Below are 22,936 nucleotides of genomic sequence, written 5' to 3'. Positions count from 1 at the left end.
CTAACCTCGTTGATTCTTTGTGCTCGGGATAAGCAGGCAAAATCCCGAGGGGCGGCTGGAGGCTGCAGTCACGTTACGTGGATGTGCAGCTGGCACAACCACCCCCTCTTTGGTTTATTGTTGTTTAAGGCTTAAATACGGCTGCAAAGGGCTTCCCTCGACGTAAAAGACACATTTAATGCCCAAGGCCTCAGCCGCTCCTCCCGCTGCGGCCGCTTCCCTGCGTGTGAGGAACTGCCGTACGTGCGCCGTTTCCATAGCGCCGGGGCCGTAAAGCGCGGCCGCGCGTACCGCCTGGCGCTTCGCGGCACTTCCGGCCGGTGCGGCCTAGCGGCGGTTGCGGTCCGGCGGCGCCCGTTGTCCCGCAGCCATGGAGATGCCGCTGCCGCCCGACGGTGAGCTCGGTCCCGGGGTGCGGGGAGGGGAGCGGGGCCGCGGCGGGGGCTGACGGCGCCGTGTCCCCACAGACCAGGAGCTGCGGAATGTCATCGACAAGCTGGCGCAGTTCGTGGCGAGGAACGGGCCCGAGTTCGAGAAGATGACGATGGAGAAGCAGAAGGAGAACCCCAAATTCTCCTTCCTCTTCGGGGGTGACTTCTACGGTTACTACAAGTACAAGCTGGCCCTGGAGCAGCAGCAGCGTGAGTAGGGGCCCTGCGGGCTCGGCTCCCCCCGGAGCCGCTTTGTGCCCTCCCCGGCCTCGCTGTGCCTCGCAGGCGCTTCCCGTCCTCCGAGCGCCATCAGGGCCGTTGGCTGAGCCCTGCTCGCGGCTCCCGACGCCCCCCGCATGGGGAACGGGCCTGGCCGGCCTCGGGCCCCGGCTGTGTGGAGAGTTCAGCGCCCGCAGGGCCCTCGAGAGCCGGGTGCTGAGCGCAGCAGCGCCGGGGGCTGCTCGTGTGTCGGAGTCGTTCCCCTCGCAGCGCCTGAGGAGCTGCTGACGCTCCTCTTCTGCACTGCCCACCCTCAGCTGCACGGGGTTTATTTTGCCTTAAGCAGCTACGTAAAGAGCAAGGGTCTGTTTTGGAACCAGCGCGGTTTTCACGTGGGCTGGTGGTAGCAGGTTTCTCTCTGCGAGGGTTACTTTACAAGTTTACTTTGTCTGATAGTGTTGTGCAAGCAAAGTCAAGATATCGAGGCCACTGCGCAGATCCAGCCACTGCCACAGCCATCTCTTCCACCGGCTGCACCTATCCCAGCTCCTCAGGGCACTCCTTCCGTGGAGGAGCTTATCCAGCAGAGCCAGTGGAACCTGCAGCAGCAGGAGCAGCATCTCCTTGCGATGAGACAGGTTGGTTGAAGAGAAGCACTCACCTGGTTCATCCAGGGCTGCCAGTGGATGTAGAAATGAGGAGCAAAGGGGGAAAGGAAGGTTTCCTTCTGATTAGTGGTGGCTGCTTCATGTGTTGGGGAGAAGAAAGACCATTGCTTTGCTTATTTTTGTTCTGTGACAGCTGCCATTGTCTCCTTGGAACAGATCTGTCTGATGTACTAGCAAGATCCATCTTTGATTAAAGTAGTTTATTTACTGTACAGAAAACCTTGTTGGGTTTGCAAAGTGCAATAAATGGTGACTGCTTTAATCTTTGCTTAATGCTGCAGGTTGCTGGGAACTGCTTGTTCCAGCTTGGCATATTCTAAGGTGGATGCTGAGGGGATGCACCTACACCACTGAGTAGGAGGGGACTGCATGCTTTGTATTAATGGGTTTTTGCAGATGTTCTGCTGTAAAAGTACAGGGTGGAAATGAACTGGACTTTTTCTGAAGAACAAGGAGAGTCTTTATTTCTTAAAACCAAATAACTGACACTTCTGTGGTTGTCTTTGAGCTAGCTACATGTGGCTAAGAGGACAGCGACACAGCAGCATAGTTCTTGAAAAGCATATTGGATGGAAGATAATTCTGCCTTACTTTATCCTACTTCTTGTTTCAGGAGCAAGTCACATCAGCAGTAGCTCTTGCAATTGAGCAACAAATGCAGAAAGTTTTGGAGGAAACCCAGTTAGATATGAACGAATTTGACAACTTGTTGCAGCCAATAATTGACACTTGTACAAAAGATGCAATCTCAGTAAGTGACCTACACCTGAACAGTCACAGTGGTTGTGGATTAAGTGTAACGTGAATTTTGAGGTTGTGTGATTTATTGTTGTGTTGGGTGGTCAGTGAGATTATAGTTGTTACTTGAAAACATCCCTCTTGCAGTTATTTCAGAGTTCTAGGAAGTCTGTTTGATGTGAATGCATTCGGTTAACTTACAGTATCTACATGTGCTTTTCAAAGGCTGGCAAGAACTGGATGTTCAGTAATGCAAAGTCTCCTGCACACTGCGAATTGATGGCTGGGCACCTGCGGAACCGCATCACAGCAGAGGGAGCTCACTTTGAGCTTCGGTTACATCTCATCTATTTAATCAATGATGTATTGCATCACTGGTAAGCCTTAAATTGTGGGTTTCAGTTTGCTGTTCTGATGAAGCTGGTGAAACTCTCTGTTAGGTTGTTAGTTTGACTAGTGACTTTTTATATTTCATTGTAGCCGCTGTTTTAAGATGTCCGTAGCTGGCACAAAGACCTTTAATAATGGAATTCAGCTTTCATGTGTGTGTTTTTCTTTCAGACAAGACTTTACAGTCAAAATGTAAAGGAGAGGCCACTCTATTTTATGATGCTGTTACTTTTAGTGCAGCAGGAGCTGAGGTGAAGTCAGTGTTAGGATTGAAACAAGGGGAACACAAATGAGTGTTACAGTGAAAGGCAGTAACTCTTGTCTTCCCACTTCTTTTTTGAAGCCAGCGGAAGCAAGCACGAGATCTCCTGGCTGCTTTGCAGAAGGTGGTGGTGCCTATCTATTGTACAAGTTTCCTAGCAGTGGAGGAGGATAAGCAACAGAAAATTGCCAGGGTGAGTATCTGGGTTTGGTTTAACCGTATGCCTTCTTTGGTTAGGTTGGTGCTACGCAAATTCACAAATATGAGGGTGAAAGAGGATCCCTGAGATTTTTCTAGCCTGATGGTCTTCATAAAGTCTGTTAGAGGATGTGCTTTAATTCATGTTTAAATTAGAATGTAAAAGTACCTAGGCTTTATTTAGAAGTTATAATGATGAATGCATCTGAATCTTCAGAGGTTCAGAGACAAGTGCCGATATCTTACATCTTTTGACAAAGCTAGAGACATAAAAGTGCTGTACCTCCCTTTTTCTTGTATTGTTCAGCATTTTTAAAAGCCTTTCACTCTTGAATTTCTGCAGCTTCTTCAACTATGGGAGAAAAATGGGTACTTTGACGAGTCAATTATTCAGCAGTTACAGAGCCCGGCTCTTGGACTTGGCCAGTACCAGGTTAGCCACAAAAGTAACCCTTTCCTTACTTATGGAGCTGTTTTGAAAACAAGTGCAGGAAAAGTTTTCCTTTCTTTTTGAAAGGTAAACATTAATTCTCCTCCTCCTGAAGTAATTTACAAGGGATTACAAAAACAATGTAAAATATAACCCTGTTATATCAAACATTCAATAACCCAAGTGCTGATGCAGTCCCGGAAAGTCTGTTTGCATTTGTCACTGCTACAGTCATGTACATCCTCGACAGCGTGTTCTCTTGTTATGGAAATTAATGTTTGGTTAAAAGGAAACTAAAGAAACCGTAGCTTTCAATCAGATGCAGTAAGCATAAAAATTGTTGTGACAGCAGGAACTATTAGTTTGTAGCATTAATAATGAATGTTGTTGATTTTAGCTGTATTTGCAGGTGAGACACTAGTATAGATGGTAGATTCCAGCCTGCAGAGAGTAGTTTGGAAATCTTCACAGAGTTACATGGTGTGATCAGGCTCTTCTGCCCAATTATCCTGCATTTTCATGTGTTTCTGGGAGAGGGGATAGAGGCCAATGTAGGAGACAGTGAATGAGCATGTAGGATAACTGCTTTATAGTGGTAACTTGTTCCTCATTACTTGATCTCATCAGGCAAATTTGATCACTGAATACGCGACAGTTGTACAGCCTGTACAAGTAGCCTTCCAACAGCAGATCCAGAACCTGAAAACTCAACATGAAGAGTTTGTAAACAGTTTAACACAGCAGCAGCAGCAGCAACAGATACAAATACCACCACTGGAGAATGAGGTGAAATCGACCCCCCCACCTCAAGCCTCTGCAGCAGCACCAACCTCGGCACCATCATCTGCTCCAGTTACACAAGCAGGTACAAACCTGTTCTTTCTTGCTCCTTCTATAGTACTGAGTTGCTGTGCTGGTTTGGGTCAGGCAAAAGCCTGAAACTGTTTGGAGGCTTGAGGCTGCTGCAGTCTTTTTGAATATAAAAGAACCAGAGCCACGGATGTTAAATGGATCAGAAATCCTCTCTTCCAGTAATAGATTTTTGTGGAATGCTTACACATCCAGCAGAATTCACATGGAGTCTGTTGTAGGTGTGCTGGTGTCTTATTAACTGCATGTGACCTAGGTGCTTATAATAGTCTCCAATTTGTTTCAGATGATGTTAAATCTCAGCTGCCTTTAGCCGGTTCTACAGAATATGACACATCAGGATCTGGAGTGCAGGATCCTGCCTCTGGTGGACCACGTGGCCCAGGATCTCATGATCAGATTCCTCCAAATAAACCACCCTGGTTTGACCAGCCTCACCCTGTTGCACCATGGGGTCAACAACAGGTAAGAAACGTAGTTCTGAAACAAGGCCAAAGGGTGGCAGAGGTTCAGAGTGACAATTTTGGCTGTGGAAGTTACAAATCCAGATTCAAATGCCAAGCTTTCTCATTCTGAGCTGAAAGGCAAAGTATAAATTGTACTTCACTTTGTCAGCCATCACACTTTCCCTATGAATAAGCAGAACAAGAATTACTGTCTTGAGTATGGAACTGTTTGGTTCAGTAACAGTTTGGTCTTTTCTTGTCTCTTCTCTGAAGGTGTGGTTGTTCAGACAGCAAGTTCTTTCACTTACGTGTGTTGCCTACAGGCTATATTTATTTGTATTTATTATTTTAAAGGGGGAGACTGTTTTTTCTTGCCACCTTAATTTTTGTAGCCTGATGACCAGGCTTCTTTGCTTCCCCACCAGGGACCACCTCATTGTCCTCCGTGGAATAACAACCATGAAGGAATGTGGAACGAGCAGAGAGATCAAGGCTGGAACAATCAGCGAGAGACACCTTGGAACAACCAGCCCGATCCTTCTTGGAACAACCAGTTTGAAGCCCCGTGGAACAACCAGCATGAACAACCTCCATGGGGTGGGGGTCAAAGGGAACCTCCATTTCGAATGCAGCGGCCACCTCACTTCAGAGGCCCATTTCCTCCACATCAGCAACATCCCCAATTCAACCAGCCCCCGCATCCGCATAATTTCAACCGCTTTCCACCTCGCTTCATGCAGGATGATTTTCCACCTCGCCATCCCTTTGAAAGGCCTCCTTATCCTCATCGTTTTGATTACTCCCAGGGGGAGTTTCCTCAAGGTAAAGTGTGTACCAGGCCAGGTTTCTTTACCTTGCGATGCGGATTGCTGTTACTCAGTTATTCAGTGCTTTGGGGTGACAGCTTATCCTTGGTGGACTGTTATGGTTTTCCTGAGAAATGCTGAGTTTGGGGGTTTGGGAAACCATTGCTAACAGCTTGGTAGGAAATAAGAGTTGGATGCTTCCTTACTTTTTGAGTCTTCCTTCCCTAATGGATGCAGATAACTAGAACCTGTAGTTCAAACTCAAGTCAGCATCTCTGCCGGCTCCCCTTTTGTGACTGTTTCACTTTCAAAATAGTAAGCTTAAAGGTGAGAAGCAACATTTGCTTGTAAATTCAGTCTCTTGCACATGAGGCCGTAGGTGAGGAGGGCTCTTCAGCTGTGCCTCCATAGATAGAGGAAGTTAGAGGGAGGACAGGCTGGGGACATTTGTTCTTGTGCATATGTTCTATGCCCTTCTTTTATTTTCTCTTTATTTTTACTGAAAAGCTCCAGTGATCTGCCTTACCATTGTGTGACTTGGTAGTGGCAGGAACACCACTCCTTAGCTCCAGTTCTCCTCCCTTGTTTGGTTTGCTGTCTTGCTGGAACCCAGGGTTGTGAAGCATAGTCAGGACACTGCTTGCCTGGCCTGGGCAGCTCTGAGTTGGCAGCAGGCTCCCTTGTGAAGTCCAATGTAGCTCTGCCTTGATGTAGTTTCTGTTTCACATGCAGAAGTTATGATTACTCCAGAATGATCCTCGTCAGTGTAAAGGGTAAAGATCATTGTGTATAAGCCACTTAAAGAGCAGTTCATTTTCTATGTAGGAGTTGCTATTATAAGCTTAAAAGATTCTCATTTCCCCAAGTCAAAAAAACATGGAAAAACCAATGGATTAGAGCTTATTGTGATTAACTTCTTCAGTAGTGATTGTTCCTTTGGTTGGTTGGTTGGTTTGTTTCCTTTGAGTTTGTTGCTTGTTTGAAGAGTTGTGGTCCTGAGTAGGGAGAACAGCTTTTCTTGTCCTTAGCCAGTTAACACTCAGAAAAGCTCAGAAAAAGATGCTGTGGTTTGGATTGTAGTGGTGATCCAAAATATCATTGTTTCATGGGAAGTTGTTGGAGGAGGGGATACACTAACACAGATGTGTAAAATGAGGAGAGCAGTGAAGCAGTGACAGCACAGACTGTGCTCAAGTTCTACTGAGGAGGAGTCACACAGTGCTGACTGAAGATTGGGCAGTGGCTGTAATGGCTTTTCCTGGGAAAACTGTTGGGCCTGCTGCAGAGGGTGTTGATTTTCAGTCTTGCATTTCTCTCTGTGTAGTGCAGGGAGCTCAGCAGGGTATCCGGGCGCTCACGGCAAATGGTTCGTCCATCAGGGACATCTCTGGTTTAACAGGATGTTATCTCTGCCTCTGCTTGAAATGCCTCTTTAAACAAAGTATTTTCTTGTCACCTACTCATGTGAGTTAATTCCTGCCATTTTTATTTGGTTTTGTGGGGTCATTTGGCATAAAGACAGAACCATGGGTCCGTGCCAAGCCCTGACTGTGTATTTTGGCTTCAGACAAAGATCCCACCAGTAGCTGCCCTGCTACATCTGAAACCTTTTGTTCTTGAGCATATCATTCTTGTGGTACTTTCTGACCACAGTATGTCCCTAAGTGAGCAGTGGCTTAGGATTGAAGTATCCTGTTGTCTCAAGAGCAGTAGCTGTGGCCAGGGAGGGAGATGCACTGCAAGATACTGACAAATGCAGCCCTGTAGCCTCTAGTTCTGCAGTTCTGCTGCTTTTCTGGATCTGCTGAGGGTCTTCTTTAGGATGAATGCACTAATTGAAGTACATCTGTGATTGCCTTCCTTTCCCTATAGCAAAATAAAGCATTTTAATCCTCCCTCTGCAGAAATTGGACCTCCTCATCATCATCCTGGTCACAGATTGCCTCATCCTGGAATCAGCGAGCATCCTCCCTGGGGAGGGCCACAGCACCCTGATTTCGGGCCTCCCCCTCATGGCTTTAATGGGCAGCCTCCTCACATGCGGCGACAGGGACCCCCGCACATGAACCACGATGATCCCAGTCTGGTGCCAAACGTTCCCTACTTTGATCTTCCTGCTGGACTGATGGCTCCACTTGTAAAAGTAAGTGCTTGCAAAGGGTCCTGACTACTGGGATTAAAAGTTCAAAATCCTGTGGTCGGTATTAGGGACAGTTTAATGTGCTCATTTATCATTTCAAATCCTTCCATCCAGCACCCATTAGCCAGAGTTCTTGTAGGGGTTACAAGGGCAGGAGCTGAGGGAGAAGGTAGTGAAAATTGCAGTGATTTCCAGTGTTGTGTGCCAGCGAAAGCTGGTTGAGCTCATGTATGTGAAAGACTTAATTGACCCTTGAAAATCTTATCTCTGCTTTTAGAGAGTAGAAATCCTTGCTGATTTTCAGATGTCCAGAGGGACTTTGCAGTTCTGATGTGGTCACTGTGTACTAGTTTTTAGTATTCGGAGTTCTTTTGTACAAAGATGTTTGCAATACTGGTGTTAGATATGCAAAGTACAATAGAGAACAGGAAGTGGATCTGTGCCAGCATCTTCAGGGATATACGTGTTTGTGTACTGTGTTTGGGATGAACAAGTGGGTCTTTTCCATCACCAACTTCAGGTTACTCTCAGCTTTTGCCAGGCTTCCAGCCAGCCACTTTTACACAAAGGTGGATAGATGAGAGCTGCCTTTTAGCTACCTGGTGATCCAGTTAATGCTGCAACCTGGGCAGTGCTGGCTTTGCTTGTAGAACCCAAAATGGTAGTGATAGCACAAGAAAGCATTGGGTCACCTGCACAATCCTTATGTCTGGACCAGTTTTTATCCCAGTAGTAAAATGTGAGGTCCCTACACAGTTAAACCTATATTTCTCTCTTCAGGTAGCCACCCCATGACACATGACACGAATGTAATTTGTTTTGTTTCCGGCAGCTTGAAGATCATGAGTATAAACCTTTAGATCCTAAAGATATACGTCTTCCACCCCCAATGCCCCCCAGTGAGAGACTACTGGCTGCGGTTGAGGCATTTTATAGTCCACCATCTCATGACAGGCCTAGAAACAGGTAAGAGTAGGTATAGCTAACAATATGGTAAGGAAAATGCCCTAAGAAGCTGTCTCGAACCACGAAGTGCCTCTCTCTCCCTTCGCCTGTGTCTTGGTTCTTCTAATGCTGAAATGATTGCTCTCGTTGTGTTGTAACCTGCACACACTGTTTGATCTCACTGAGATTTGTGAGACCTTTTTGCCCAGGCCCTTTGCTCCCTACAAAACCCAGTGGACATCCTGAACGTCTCCATTGATGGAAGCAGAATTTGATAGATGTCGGTTCTGTGTGTGGTTGATTTGTTGCAGTGAAGGCTGGGAGCAGAATGGACTGTACGAATTCTTCCGAGCTAAAATGAGAGCGAGGCGGAGGAAAGGTCAGGAGAAGAGAAATAGGTGAGAGATTCCATCTGCTGCTTTCTGCATGCTGTTTGCTTGGAAGGTGCTAGGAATATCTTGGGTTAAATGCAGAGGGAAAGTCTGTTCAGCAACATGCTTATGGAATAAGTGAGCTTCAGCTTGCTGGAATTTCTGTCTAATCTGCAGAAAATGGTTTTTGCCACGCTCAAGTTTTCATTGGGTTGTCTGCAGAAATCCAGCGCCTGTGTGTCATCACAAGTGTATTTGAATTGCATGTGCTTCTCTGAGGAGTTTACTGGGGTTTCTGTGTTTTACCTGGGCAGTGGGCCATCTCGGTCTCGCAGTCGGTCTAAAAGCCGCGGTCGCTCGTCCTCCCGGTCCAATTCCCGATCTTCAAAGTCATCTGGCTCCTATTCGAGGTCACGCTCCCGCTCTTGCTCTCGATCACGATCCTATTCCCGCTCGCAGTCCAGGTAGAGTGCAGTGGGCCAGCCTTTGGCAACTGGAGGTGTGGACAGACCCCAGCCCTCAGGGTTGGATGTTGCTGGGGTAACTTGTACATCTGGCCTTGTGTGCTCACCTGTTCCAGGAGCCGGAGCAGGTCCCGCTCCTCTCACAGCCGCTCGCGGTCACGGTCACGGTCGAGGTCGAAGTCGTACTCGCCTGGAAGGCGGCGCCGGTCCCGGTCTCGCAGCCCCACTCCTCCGTAAGCCTTTGCTTGTTGATGTCCTGGTTTACCTGGGTTGTTTGGAGAAGGGCCACGGAGGAGTCTTTCTCCTCAGCCGAGTGCAGTGAGCTTGCAGCAAGTAGTAGAAAAGATTGAAAGCAGATATAGAAACAAGTTATGTGCTTATAGAGAGAATGTTACTCTGTTGTGGTGGTTTTATATGCCTTCATGGGGAGCAGGAGAAATCCTCTTAGTACTCTCTGCTAGGAAGCGTGTAGTGTTTGATTTCACTTGTAGCAAGACACAGGTAGGGTGATTCTGACACCTTTATAACACCATAATCTTTATAAAAGAATAGCTTGTTGGGTGTTAGTATTGAATATAAGTGACCCTGCTTTGGGTCAGAACAGTCTTGCTTGTTCTTAATTTGTTCTTATTTCCTTAGTTCTTCTGCTGGTTTGGGCTCCAGTTCTGGGCCTACTATTCCAGAGTCAAGACTTGGAGAAGAAAATAAAGGCCATCAAATGCTAGTGAAAATGGGTAAGATCCTGTTCTAGACTCTTAACACAAGCCAGTAAACAAAACCAGGCATCACACTCGTGGATACAGTTAATTAATGCATGTTCATAAGGAATTATCCCTTGGTATTCCAAACTCAGCATGAGGATATTCAGAGATGTAAGTATATGGAACATGGAGTAGTAGTGGTAGTTGCCTTTCTGCAAAGGATCCGGAAGATGAGGACCTGAGTTTGGCATCAGCTAGAACTTGCTACCCAAGGTGTTTCATCTCTGTGGCAGTGCAGCCCAGGGACTGACCAGCAGTTTGGCCTCACGCTGCCTCCTCCCCTGCCCTCTTAAAGGTGTTTAGGGATAGTGCTGGTATTCATCAGCTCCCAGAGTGTATGTATGTTAATGCTTTTGAAACAAATACAACAGTTCTTGTGTTGTTTCAGGCTCTCTGTTACCATCCTGCTGCATCAAATTGGTACTCCGTTTAGTTGTTTCCAAAGTATCTGTTTGTCTGTCTTCAGAATTCTAGTAATTACAGGATTTCAATGTTGTGTCCTTTGGGCAGGATGGAGTGGATCTGGTGGATTGGGAGCCAAGGAACAAGGAATTCAGGATCCAATTAAAGGAGGGGATATCAGAGACAAATGGGATCAATACAAAGGAGTGGGAGTTGCATTAGATGACCCTTATGAAAACTACCGGAGAAATAAAAGTTACTCATTTATCGCTCGCATGAAGGCCCGAGATGAATGTAAGTGATTGTTTCTAAGTTAAAAAACTCTGTGGACTTGATAGTGCTTTTGTCCTGTGGACTGTAGCCTATAATCCCCAATCCAAAAATGAATAACTTTTAATTCTTTCTAAGGTAGTGGGTACAATAAAGGTAAGTAGACATAGACTCTGATTAACTTTTCAGCAGTGGTGGTGTAAGTTCTGACTGTTCATTAATGAGCCTGTTCTGTGTAAGCCCCATCCTCATACAGCCCCAGGAGCCTGCACCTTTGAATGTTCCCCTTCAGAGCCCAGGAGCAATGGCAGAGGCAGTGGAGGGAGCCATGCCCCAGGAGGGATGGCTGCCAGCACAGGAAGGGCTTTGTGGTTGGAATGAAGTTAGACCAGGTTTACTGTTCAGACCAGGCTTTTGGCCCAGCACAACTCTGAGTTTCTTCCCATTAGCACTGTCTTCTGCTAAAGCCAGAACCAGGAATAAATCCACTATAGGGCAGGAAGGGTTCAGAAGTGGAGACAGTGGCCCAAGTGCTGGATTTTTGCAGAGTCTGTTACTAGAACTACACTTGCCAACAACTAAAAGGAAAGCAATTGGCATGCTAAATGGAAAGTAACTTCTGCCTATGGCTGCAGTAGCCCTGTGTAATAAAATGGGTTCAAAGCAAGTCCAAAAGCCAAAACTCCTTAATAGAGTCCTCATTCCATGAAACGTTTCAGAGAGCTTAGGTAACTGCAGAATGCATAAGAACTCTTTTCCCTGTTGTTGCAGTGAAGCGTGAAACGCAAGACCCTCCACCACCTGAGTAAGACTCTCTGAAGAAAGATGTCTTGCATCTTCTACAAGACATTAAACTTGTATAAATCCGGATTAAAGTCTGGAGGAAGTGACAAATGAATTACTTTTAAAACTATGGTGACAAATGGAAAGCTATGACATGCATTTCAACACTTGCTGAGTGTTTGGATAAGGCCACTTGTTCCTATGACATGTCTAGCAAGTTAAAGAATTTCCATTTATTTTGCAAAACTTTTTAATTAGCTCCCCATTTTATACTAGAATTAAATCCCAGTCCAGGTCTCTGGTGTAGGATTGTGGTTCATTCATTCCTGTGGAATAGACGTTATCTGATGTGGTTGTATGTTCTCTAGTTCCATAATGTGTGTTTATTTCTCTCAAAAGGTTAATTCTATTTGAAGTGGAGGGGTGCTGCCTTGGGATCAAGTCAGACTGATGCTGAGCAGTGTATCCTAATGTCTAACTGGGGAATGAAGCATCTAGTTCCAGTACAGTTGACCTATGAGCACTGTGTGAGCTTGTTAGAACCTACCACCCAACTTAACGCCCCTACACACCAGCCGCTGCAGTCACAACTCTGCTCAGAACACGAGGGTTAACTGTGCTCTAAGGGATGGTCAATGCTTTGTAACGGAAGACATTCTTTAAGCTTTTTATATTTTTGTATATACCCTTTAATAAAAGCCAAGTAGCTCAATAGAAGAGAATCCATTTTCTCTGCTCTGCAAGTTTCTGACAATAAAATGTTCTTGGAACCTTCCTTTAATTGAAATGAGAGGAAAAAAACCCAACCATTTTGTAACTGTTTCCAGAGACCACCAGTTGAAGGTGTTAGGCCCTTACACTGCACTTCCACTCCAGAGGTCTGCGTGGTGGTAACCTCTTCCAGAGTCTTTTGTTTGTATAGCAGAAACCCTCTTGAAACCATTCACTTAATATGGTGAAATACCCATTTGTTCTAGATCTACTGTAGTTGTGGAACTGTAACTGTCTGTGAATCAGCACACACCACCTCTGTGTTACCAACTTGTGAATTTTATTTTGTTTTGCCTTCCAATAAACACATTTTTTTAAAAATAAATAAAAATAAAATGGTCGCTCATATTTCAGAGTCAGTGGATTCCTGTCCATTGGCTATAAGCCTGCCCTGTATTGAATTTGTCTTCATTTTGCATGTGTTTGGTCCTGTAGTAATCTGACAAGGCTAATTCTACAGAAACACTGTTTAAATATGGCACTAAAGTCAGGATATGGTATTTTTCTGCTGTGCTCCTATTCCTTGGGTGCTGTAGTACAGACTTTCACTTCTACCATGACCACAGGATAAAATGCATGATGTGCTATCAGACTTACCACACTCCTTCTGGAGAGAAGTGGGCACTTGGTTTTGGTTTTGCTGAACTCTGACATAGTCTGGCTGAAGGTTCCAGCCTGTCCTTGTATCACCTACATGAGTAAAAAAATCAAATCTATGAAAGTAACTTCTGTACAATAATATCTAAAGCAAGCTCTGGCAGGCTTTGTGCTAGCTGTGTGAGTGGGAAGGGTTTCTTGTGGCAGCTGGAGATCTGTAAATACAAATTTTACTTCAAATCCGAAGAATCAAAGCAGTTTTTCCTCCTGTGCTTTCTGAACTTCTTCACGTGCTTGCTCAAGTGTTAGAGGTGGGGGTTTGTGCTTCTTGATGTACTGCAAAAAACAAAACCCAACAACAGTTTCTTATTAGATCTTCATGTCAAGATCCCTGCACTTTTCTATACTAGCAGCAGAAATTGACCCTTCTGTTGCTGCATTAGGACAATCCTCATTCATTTGAGGACAGCTAAATGCTGCACCTGAAAAGCTGCTTTCAAAATGATGGCCTCTACTAAGCCTTCAGTCTTTTTTTATTACATAAACTGCTAATTTGTTGGTAATACAGGTACAGGAATTATAGTAGTATTCTTCCATGAAGGAATTTTATCTGATTAATAGTATGCGAAGAAAATCTGTTTGCTGCAAATACTAGAAGCACTGGCTCTGGTCTGTCATAAATACCTCTTTAGCCTCTTCCAGGGTATGGTAGTGGAAGTTCTCATTCTCTAATGACTCCACGAGGGATATGTGGAGGTGACGAATGTTCTCTACGAACTGCTGAATCAGCAGCAAGTGCTGTTTCAACATGGTGTTTAAAGCAAGGGCTGATGGGCTGTATGCTGTCAAGGCTGCAAGACATGGAGCATGTACACGTTAGTGATACGTAGTCAATAGTAAGGGCTGAACAATTCCAAGCAGGGGTTAAATACATAAAATACAGTAAAATAGTAAGAAATATGTTTTTCAGTACCTTCTACTGCATCCATGCTGATGACGTGACTGGCAATAGGTATGGGATCGACATAACTGTTTCCTACAGGTGGGTCAAGTACTGCCGAGGTGTTTGCTGTGTATTGGATAAAATCACAATTACTGGGGGTTGGAGGTTTAGCACTTGAACTTGGTTCATCTTCAGAAGTCTCTTGGGCCATCAGCTGCTGTAGAACTGCCATAGAGTCTAACAGGGAATTCTGTCAGCAAAAAGTAAATGCTAAAATAGTTCTGGAATCCCCCAGCCGCCCCACAGAACCAGCCAAAGGCACAGCTGCCTCCTGAGAATGGGGCCACAGCGCTCTCCCAAGGAGTAAATAGAGTGCAGAAAACAACTCTGCAAGGGGCGATCATTTCAGTAACAACACAGCAGTATTGCTTACAATAGTAAAGATACAATTAAAACACTGAATTCAATCTATGAATGTTTTTCAGACTGTTGTGAGTTGTGTTGCTAACACCAGCTCATCCACCCAGAGTTCCTGTTGGGTTTGGTTTGCTTTCTTTCATAGCAAAACCAGTTCCAAGTTCATTAATCTGTTATCCAATCCCCCATCTTTTCTACAGATAGCAGATTCAAGCATCAGGCTTTAGGAAGTGTTTAAGTTCATGTCAGCTGGGGGCAGCTAGTACTGAATGCAAGAACTCTTAGCAAGGCATATAAAACATGCAAATGTAAAAATTGCCTGAATTGGGCACTATCTTGTGAACCTACCCTTTGGCCAGCAGTAGGTGAATGGAGGATCCATTGTCTGAACTGCACGTTCTCTGACAGTCACTCTGCGTACCCGCTCCTGCCGCGCTCTGGCAAGTCGAGGTGACAATGCTGAAGATGGGTCTTTTCCAGATGATGTGCAGCTCTCCGAATGTTCCTCTGACATTTTTGCTACAGAGTCCCTGTCTGTTGTGGATGGAGACCCTTCAAAGTCTTCAGAATACTCTGCATTAATAGTTCTGTCATCATGATCAAGATAAGCCTGTTTCTGTCTAGGGAGATCTGCAGAAACTCTGCTTAAGTGCTCAGAGATTCCAGCTTCAGTCACAGTTTTTTCAACATCCTCATCAGGATTCTTCACACCAGCTACTACACTTGTCATTTGAAGAGAACCCTGGTCCTTTTCCACCAGGAATGTATCCTTTTTTGGATTTCTGTTTGATTCCTGAGTTATTTGCCTGTGTCCCCCCTATAACACAAACCAGCTGTATGTCAGGACAAGCAAGAAAATATAACCTAGACTATACCTGCATTATTCTTCATCTGTTCTGCTTCACATTGCTGAGAGTGAGTAACTGAGAGTTTCTGCTTTATTAGGAAAGTAAAATGTCACTTTTCTGTGTCACCTTGCAAGCTGTGCAGTGCTGTTACACTGAGTAAGGAAATGCAGACGCTAAGAAATTAACTTGGTCAGGTTTCAGTAAAATCTTACTCTAACCTTTACCTGCCCACTTCACCTTACGAGAGGAAGAGCAGTATTTATTCTAGAATATCCCCCAAACAAAGGCAGAAATGCATGCTAGTAGGGAAGTCCTACTTACTTGCTGTTTTAATTCCGCTGCCTCACTGGTGATACTTGGTGCTAGATCATCAAGGCTCAGGATATTCAGTCTGAAGTCTGAAATCAAATGACATATTGTCAGGAGAATTTGCATGAAAATTGCAGTACACTTTCCCTTAAGCAAGAAAGTGGAAAAAAATAAACCAGTACTACATCCCTCCTTTGAAGTGTAATATTAAAATGGAATAGCAATCACTCTAGAACTTTAACTTAGCTTTGAAAAACTAAGAAAAAAGAAACAGATCAACATAATTCCTTTGGTGAAGCCTTGGTTTATGCAAAATTACACCAGTAAATCCTTTGAAAGTGAGTATTTGCCCATGCTCATTAGTCAATTTAGCAGTAGTTAGTACAATTCATGCCAAGTCTACTGAGACAGGATGTTAGAAACCTTACCATCAGAGCTGCTGTTAGCTGAATCTTCTGCATCAGCTGCTTTTGAAAACAACTCATCTAATGAGGTGATTTCACTTCTGTCACTTTCCAGGGATTTCTGGCTTTGCTTGGTGGTGCCTGTTCTAGGCAGAGTAATCTTTACAGTACTGTCTTTCATGGAAGATGACAGTGACAGAGATCTCACGTTATGTCGTAGTGACGTGTTTCTGGCTGGTGAACCAGTTCTACTCTCTGAGTATCTGCTGTGAAGACAAGATGCTTTAGATCCCTCTGTCAGTGAAATTTCCTTGGGAGATGGAGGAGGAATTCCTGATGAAACTGGGGTCTTCCTCTTTTGAAGAACATGAAAAAAGAGATTTATGTGTTACTTCATTTAGTGTGGGTAGACGACTAAAAAGGAAAAGAGATTATAATGGGTAAAAAAAAGAGCAATTTTAAGATGTGAATTGAAGCTAAATCAGATCATGAGCAAGTCACAAATGCAAAATTAAAATTTCGTATCTGGTGTTATCTAAATAAAAAGTGACATACCAATTCAAACAATCCCATAAAAGCATACATAAAACTCCATAATCCAGCTAAGTCTGTATTTACCTTTGGGCCCCATTTAGAATTGCTTGCAACAACCCTGTGATTCTCATTTACACTTGAACACTCCATCAGTTCTCTCATTTCCTCTTCATCACTATCCAAATGAAGTTGTTGTTTAACAGTAACATTCCTTTTAGGGCTTTGGATGCTTTCCTCTTCCTTAGAGCAGGCATTGCCAAGGGTCATATATTCACTGGCAGTAGCATGATTCTTTAGGTATCTCTTGCCCTTTGCACTGGGTTTGTGGCTGGAAGCAGAGGAGAGGGACTCCTCACTCAAAGGCTTCTGGCCCAAGTCGGTGTTTTGCAACTCCAGCTGTTTTCTTCGATTCACGATTTTGCTTTCCAGTTGTGCCACTCTGCTCAGAGCTGAGCTTGACCGTGCATGGGAAGCGCTTCCCAGAGTGCTCTTTGCTCCAAGGCTGTTTGCAGCCAGGAGAGCACTTCCCAACATCCGGCGCCACTGGTTTCCATGTGTGTCTTCATGGTGCAGCCCAAGCCTGCTGTGGCAGAACCGTGCTCTCCCAGTTTGCTCTGGGTCAACCGCAGAGAAGTCACTACAGGAGCGAGGCTGGAGGCTGAGGGTAGCAGTGATGAGTCTCTGGGAATCACTGTGGTGTCTCTGCAAGGAGAGGATGCAAAGAGCCCTCAGAGGCAGGCAACATGGTTAAAATCACAGAAGCAACCAGGTTGGGAAAGCCCTTTAAGGTCACCAAGTCCAATCTCAAGACCCCAACCCCTGGCACTGAGGCCTCATCTCCACGCTGTGTGCACACTCGCAGGGCCGGTGCCTGCAGCCCTGCCCTGGGCAGCCTGTTCCAATGCCTGAGCACCCTGTGGGGCAGGAATTGTTCCTCAGCTCCATCTAAACCTGCCCTGGCGCAGCTTGAGGCCGGTTCCTCTTGTCCCATCCCTTGTTCTTGGGAGCAGAGCCTGACCCCACCTCACTACAACCTCCTTGCAGGTACTTGTAAAGAGCTGGTTCCATGCCCAGCTGCCCCGAACCTCTCGCTCCCCACATGGGCCCGGGTCCCCGGACTGAGAGCGGGGGTGGCAGAGGCCGGGCCGGGAGCTGCCGCCTCACCTGCCCCCCGCCCGCGGGGCCCCGCTGCACCCGAGAGACCGCAGCCATCCTGAGGCGGCGGCAGCCACGGCTCCTCTAGGCCAGAGCTGGGCCGTATCCTAGAGACCGCGACACCCGAACATACCGCCCCTTCATTGGCTCTGCGCAGACATACCCAGCCAATCCCAAGAAGGGATACTCCGCTCATGCCAGCGCCGACTACAAGCCCCGGCATGCACTTCGCTATGCGGCTACGTCACGAGGGCGTTAAGCAAATCCTATCGCGGTTTAAAACACGGTCGGGGAGCGCTACCAATCAGAGCCCGCCATGGGAACGGCGGGGCCGTTGAAGCTGTGGGCTGCTGTGGTGTGAGGGTGGCGGCCATGGCGGCGGTGCTGAGGGGGTGCGGGTGGGGAGTGTTGGTTATGGCTGTGCTGGTTATGGCCGTGTTGGTTATGGCCGTGCTGCAGCTGCTCCTGCTCCTCGGGCCTGCGCCGGGCCCTGCCCGCCCCACGGTGTATTTCCAGGAGCAGTTTCTGGATGGAGGTTGGGTGAGGGCAAGGGGGTTAAAGGGTAGAGGGTAATAACGGCTGTGGGTATGCTGATGGGGAGGGACACCCCACCCCTACCCCCTCACCCCCGGCCTGTGCTTACTGACACTGTGTTTCTGATGCTGATTGCATGGGACAGAAAAGTGGAGAAAGAGGTGGATGATTTCTGAGTACAAACCAGACTTCGGGAAGTTTGGACTCACTGCAGGGAAGTTTTATGGAGATCCAGTATTAGATAAAGGTATTTGAGTTTCATTCAAAATACGCCATGGGAGCCACCTCCAGAATCAAGGATATCACAGCATTCCAGACTGGTTTGGGTTTGAAGGGACCTTAAAGCTCATCCACTTCCAACCCCTGCCCCGGGCAGGGACCCCTTCCACTGGAGCAGCTGCTCCAAGCCCCTGTGTCCAACCTGGCCTTGAGCACTGCCAGGGATGGGGCAGCCACAGCTGCTCTGGGCACCCTGTGCCAGCGCCTCAGCACCCTCCCAGGGAAGAGCTTGTGCCTAAGAGCTCAGCTCAGTCTCCCCTCTGTCAGGTTAAAGCCATTCCCCTTGGCCTGTCCCTACAGGCTCTTGTCCAAAGCCCCTCTCCACGTCTGTTGTAGCCCCTTTAGGCACTGGAGCTACTCTTAAGCTCTCCCTGGAGCCTTCTGTTTTCCAAGTTGCACAACCCCTTTGTATATATTTATCTATTTGCCTTTATAGGTGGGCTATGCATGGCAATAGAAGTATTTTTATTTCTTTGCAAATGGAGAAAAAATGTAAGTTTGACTGTTATGCTAATATCCTTGCAGGTCTACAAACTACTGAAAACTCTAAGTTTTATGCTATCTCATCACGATTTAAACCATTTAGTAACAAAGGGAAGACTCTGGTCATTCAGTACACAGTGAAACATGAGCAGAAGATAGATTGTGGTGGGGGGTATGTTAAGATTTTTCCCTCAGACTTGGACCAGAAGAAGCTCAGCAGCAATTCACGTTATTACATCATGTTTGGTGAGTTTAGAGTTACGACTTCATTACTAAAATACTGTCACTGCTGTTGTGCAGTTCTTCTAAAGATGGTTGTGGAAATGGAGGAAAAAATGTAGAAGAAGGCTGTCTTAAAACAAGATGTTGTGACTGTAAGGAGTCAGCTCTTCCGTGCTTGAGAGGCCTCTAATAACAAAATACATATTAATGCAACCGTTGTGAAACACATATGGCTGCAAACCTTCTGAGCTGATTTGAAGACATAAGTGAAAATGATTAGATTGAGCTTAGAATAAAAGGAGTAATTCAGCAGGATTTAAGACCTTTAACTGAAACATCCTGTAGGCTATTATCTGTCCTTACTTACATATATGTAGTTTCCAATGACTTAGTGAAATTTGTACATTTGTATGGCCAACTGAAATTTGACATTATGGATCTGATATATAGTTATTCACCTTGTTCCATAGATAATCTTTATTTTGCCTGGATTTTTGCTTTCTCGGTTAGTTTTCTGGAACAGAACTAAACCACAAGCTACACAAAATCTAATTCCGAGGTAGGTTTAGAGGCCGCAAGTAGAAGCCGTGTCATTTCATTAAAAATGGAATGGAATACATCAAAGTATGTGGGAATGGGAGAGATATCTAGCAATATTATAAGGAAAAGGCAAACAACCAGTATTTTCTTGCAAAGAAGTTAGGAAATGCAAAGCATATAACCTCTTTGTAGGGCCAGATATTTGTGGATCTGATACGAAGAAAGTCCACGTTATTTTAAATTACAAGAATAAACCCCATCCAATCAAGAAACTGATCAGATGCAAGGTAAATACACATTTTGAGGATATATAAACTTTAAAAGAAACAAGTAACAGGGATATGAGGATGAAAAAACAAAAAAGCAGCTACTGCAACCATGCAATACCTTTGAGTTTCATCATATCTTAAGTCATATTAATTTTGGGACTTCAGATATTTCTTAGTCAGTAATATGCTTGCAATTTAATCATTGCATTTCTAACACCTACTACTGATACAGGATGGAACAGGGTTGCAAGGGTGCTGCATGTTATTAAGAATTGTATATCACTGAATGTCTTAACTGCAACTTTAGTTCCACATTTCCTAGTGAGAGAGCCCATTGATATGTAGAAACTTCAGGAATGAAGTTTTTTTTCTTACTGCTCTTTATAAAAAATCCATTAGAAATTAGCAGTATAATTCTCATGTGAGGCAATTCCCAAGATCTGTATTTAAGGTTCTTAACAAATGTTCTTTCTTTAAAAATTGCATTCTTTAAAACCCAGGTTGATGGCTATACCCATCTCTATACTTTGATTATACGGCCAGATCAGACTTACAAAGTAAAAATTGATAATGAAATGGTTGCGTCTGGCAACTTAGAAGATGATTTAGATTTTTTGCCACCCAAGAAAATTAATGATCCAACAGTGAAGAAACCAGTGAACTGGGATGATCGATTCGAAATTGATGATCCAAACGATGTCAAACCTGAGGTAACTTGCTCTCCTTATTTTGCTGTGCTGCATGATTTCATTTCTACTGCCTGCACATTTGATATAGTTGAACTGTGCACTAGTTTTGCTTTCTTAATCTTTTTAAAGGATTGGGATGAGCCTGAATACATCATGGACATGAGTGCAGAGAAACCTGCAGACTGGGATGATGTTGTGAATGGAGAATGGCAGTATCCTAGGGTCAAGAATCCTCTATACAGAGTATAAATAATTTTGTAATCCTGGCTACATAGGATACTTTAAGCAACTTTTATTTCCCTGACTTTATTCAAAACATGTGGTTTATCCTAGGGGGAATGGAAACCAAGGCAGATTGAGAACCCAAATTATAGAGGAGTTTGGCCTCATCCACAGATTGACAATCCAAATTACTCACCAGACTACAGCATCTACAGCTTTGAAAATATTAGTGTCATTGGACTAGATATCTGGCAGGTGAGATGCCTATAGTGAAAAATAAAGCAACTTTTCCTTCGCTGAGTATATACCAACCTGTTTACACTTTGCATAGAAACATTATCTATTGCTTTTGGATCTTAGGGACCTAAGTCTTTACCTTACTTTTATGTAAATATGTGTACAGAATTGAAAAACCTGTAAAAGATACTGATCTGTTGTAGTTATTCTTTGGATGATAATCATCCACAGGGAAGTGAGGGGCCTGAAATAATTGGTGTGAATACTGGGAAGTATGGCTTATTCCACCTGACTAGAGGTGCATATAACAGCTGCTTGAAGCTTCAGTTTCCTTTTTTTCTTTTCCTTGTTCCTTCAAAGGTGAGAGCTGGCACAATTTTTGACAACTTCTTGATAACAGATGATGAGGAATACGCAGAAGACTTTGGTGATGAAACATGGGGAGAAACAAAGGTAACACAAACTTCTTGTTTCTGTTTTGGTTCTGTATGACCACATTTGAAAAATGCCCTGTTGGGTCTGATGAAGAACCTCTCCGTGCCTAAAAAGGACATCTTTATATTAGGGTCCTGAAAAGGAAATGTGTATAAAGCAGACTGAGGAAGAGCAGGCAAGAGAAAGGGCTATGGAAGAAAAGTACTTTGAGCAACAGTTTAAGAAGCTGGAGAGAAAAACACAGTCTGGAAGGGCCAGAGCAGTGAAGAGCACTGTCACCAAGCTAGAGCTTTAATTAGCATTTGAAAGAAGTTCGTATGTTTTCACTTAAGTCACTTAGGAATGTTTTCACTGAAGGATTTTGATGTTTGTTAACAGCCTGTTGAAATCTGCACCAGTGGAGTTGTAGCAAAACAGGGTTCTTAAAAAAAATTAGCATTGAATTTTGTGACCAGTTTCCATTTAATGAAAAATACCACATCAGAGTTAAATTATCTATAGAAAAGGTTAATTTTTTTCTTTTTTTCTTAACTGCTTTTCTTTAAATTGCTAAAATGTGTTTAAAATACCTGTAATAAAGCACTATGTTTTGGAACAGTTATATGTTAGTGGTTTCTTATGAAATGTAAAATTCATGCTCATTTTTTGTTGAGGAAATACCCTCATAAGCTTTTTATGGTATTTCATTAGAGGGTTCAGTGTGTCAACTGCGTGAAGCGTGTTTCACAACATACTTCAGCCTAAGGAGGAGATCAGCTCTGCTGAGCTGCTGCAGTCATTGTGCGCCTGTCACGAGTTTCACCCGTCCCTGCAGCTGTGAATGCATTGTGGCTGCTCTGCCATGCCTTATCTACTGACAGAATGTTGTAGTGCTCTGTGGTGGTGTGGGGCTGAGGGACAACAGTCTGTCCATCCACAAATCTGCCCTTAGGAGTTCAAATGTGTTCAGACAACTTGTGTATTTCCCCCCAGACAGGGTGGTGAGGCAGGAAGTTGAAACCATGATGTGTCTTTTTCTGTCTGACCTGCCCTGTAACTCACTCTTGTAACTTGTTCAGTCACTTCCTTCATCCCTTCTCAGGCCCTCCTGCTCTTTTATGTTTCCTTTTCCTTCCCTATGAACTAATGCTATAGACTTAGCAAAAACTGAGGCCAGGCTTCCAGAGCCTGTGGTTTTGCGTTTACCTCTGGGCTGAGTGAAGTTGCGTGTGGTAAGGAGATAGGGAGTGGGAGGATCTGTAGAAGCCCAGCTGAAGCCGAGTGGTTCTTGCCTGTGCAACGACTGAGGTCAAATTCTTTCCCTTCTGTTTGTCTAAGGGCTGTCCCCTGTACAACGGTTCCAGTGATGGTATGGGTTGAAGAACTTTGACAGCTATTGAAATACACTGTAGTGGCAGTTGCCTGTACTTGTTTTCCCCTGAACAAATTCCTGATGATTTATTTTCCATATGGCC

General features: G+C 44.8%; 3 protein-coding genes across 4 annotated transcripts; 2 read left to right on the top strand and 1 right to left on the bottom strand.

The window, feature by feature from the left end:
• The first annotated feature begins 293 nt into the window (after positions 1-293).
• CHERP (calcium homeostasis endoplasmic reticulum protein) lies at positions 294-12,680 on the top strand. Of its 2 annotated transcripts, XM_005141507.4 has the most exons (18): positions 294-395; positions 468-641; positions 1,107-1,288; positions 1,932-2,069; positions 2,282-2,433; positions 2,790-2,901; positions 3,250-3,339; positions 3,964-4,201; positions 4,493-4,671; positions 5,078-5,474; positions 7,363-7,601; positions 8,431-8,564; positions 8,855-8,941; positions 9,229-9,378; positions 9,495-9,611; positions 10,018-10,112; positions 10,650-10,835; positions 11,994-12,680. In XM_005141507.4, exons 1-18 carry the CDS (start codon positions 371-373, stop codon positions 11,996-11,998), a joined length of 2,700 nt encoding a protein of 899 aa, XP_005141564.1. In that variant the 5' UTR covers positions 294-370; the 3' UTR covers positions 11,999-12,680. The 2 variants fall into 2 exon arrangements, with proteins under 2 accessions (XP_005141564.1, XP_030898148.1); XM_031042288.2 differs by lacking the exon at positions 11,994-12,680 and having other exon boundaries at positions 10,650-10,843.
• On the bottom strand, positions 12,627-17,629 carry C19H19orf44 (chromosome 19 C19orf44 homolog). Its single transcript, XM_034070697.1, has 8 exons — positions 17,582-17,629; positions 16,502-17,119; positions 15,908-16,238; positions 15,492-15,568; positions 14,671-15,139; positions 13,936-14,031; positions 13,647-13,813; positions 12,627-13,298 (listed from the first exon to the last, which is right to left on the bottom strand). The coding sequence occupies exons 1-8, from the start codon at positions 17,627-17,629 to the stop codon at positions 13,212-13,214; spliced, it is 1,893 nt and encodes a 630-aa protein (XP_033926588.1). The 3' UTR covers positions 12,627-13,211.
• A 315-nt stretch (positions 17,630-17,944) lies between these two features.
• CALR3 (calreticulin 3) lies at positions 17,945-21,777 on the top strand. The gene is made up of 9 exons (XM_005141544.3): positions 17,945-18,107; positions 18,252-18,353; positions 18,911-19,114; positions 19,823-19,917; positions 20,400-20,609; positions 20,718-20,831; positions 20,922-21,065; positions 21,408-21,500; positions 21,613-21,777. The coding sequence occupies exons 1-9, from the start codon at positions 17,945-17,947 to the stop codon at positions 21,775-21,777; spliced, it is 1,290 nt and encodes a 429-aa protein (XP_005141601.3).
• Positions 21,778-22,936: the final 1,159 nt, after the last annotated feature.

The sequence above is a fragment of the Melopsittacus undulatus genome, chromosome 19, assembly GCF_012275295.1.
Source record: "Melopsittacus undulatus isolate bMelUnd1 chromosome 19, bMelUnd1.mat.Z, whole genome shotgun sequence".
In the NCBI taxonomy this organism is placed as follows: Eukaryota; Metazoa; Chordata; class Aves; order Psittaciformes; family Psittaculidae; genus Melopsittacus; species Melopsittacus undulatus.
The sequence above is the reverse complement of the archived record's forward strand: the minus strand, read 5'-3'. Positions and strand labels throughout refer to the sequence as shown.

Coding starts and splice junctions, on each gene's coding strand:
- CHERP (XM_031042288.2), top strand. CDS start 371: ATGGAGATGCCGCTGCCGCCCGACG. Junction 2,434..2,789: donor AATGATGTATTGCATCACTG/GTAAGCCTTAAA, acceptor TCTTTTTTGAAG/CCAGCGGAAGCAAGCACGAG. Junction 5,475..7,362: donor CCAGGGGGAGTTTCCTCAAG/GTAAAGTGTGTA, acceptor CTCCCTCTGCAG/AAATTGGACCTCCTCATCAT.
- C19H19orf44 (XM_034070697.1), bottom strand. CDS start 17,629: ATGGCTGCGGTCTCTCGGGTGCAGCGGGGCCCCGCGGGCGGGGGGCAG. Junction 17,120..17,581: donor GCCCCGCGGGCGGGGGGCAG/GTGAGGCGGCAG, acceptor CTCTCCTTGCAG/AGACACCACAGTGATTCCCA. Junction 15,140..15,491: donor CAGCGGAATTAAAACAGCAA/GTAAGTAGGACT, acceptor TTTGTGTTATAG/GGGGGACACAGGCAAATAAC.
- CALR3 (XM_005141544.3), top strand. CDS start 17,945: ATGGCGGCGGTGCTGAGGGGGTGCGGGTGGGGAGTGTTGGTTATGGCT. Junction 19,115..19,822: donor ACGTTATTACATCATGTTTG/GTGAGTTTAGAG, acceptor ACCTCTTTGTAG/GGCCAGATATTTGTGGATCT. Junction 20,832..20,921: donor TCAAGAATCCTCTATACAGA/GTATAAATAATT, acceptor GGTTTATCCTAG/GGGGAATGGAAACCAAGGCA.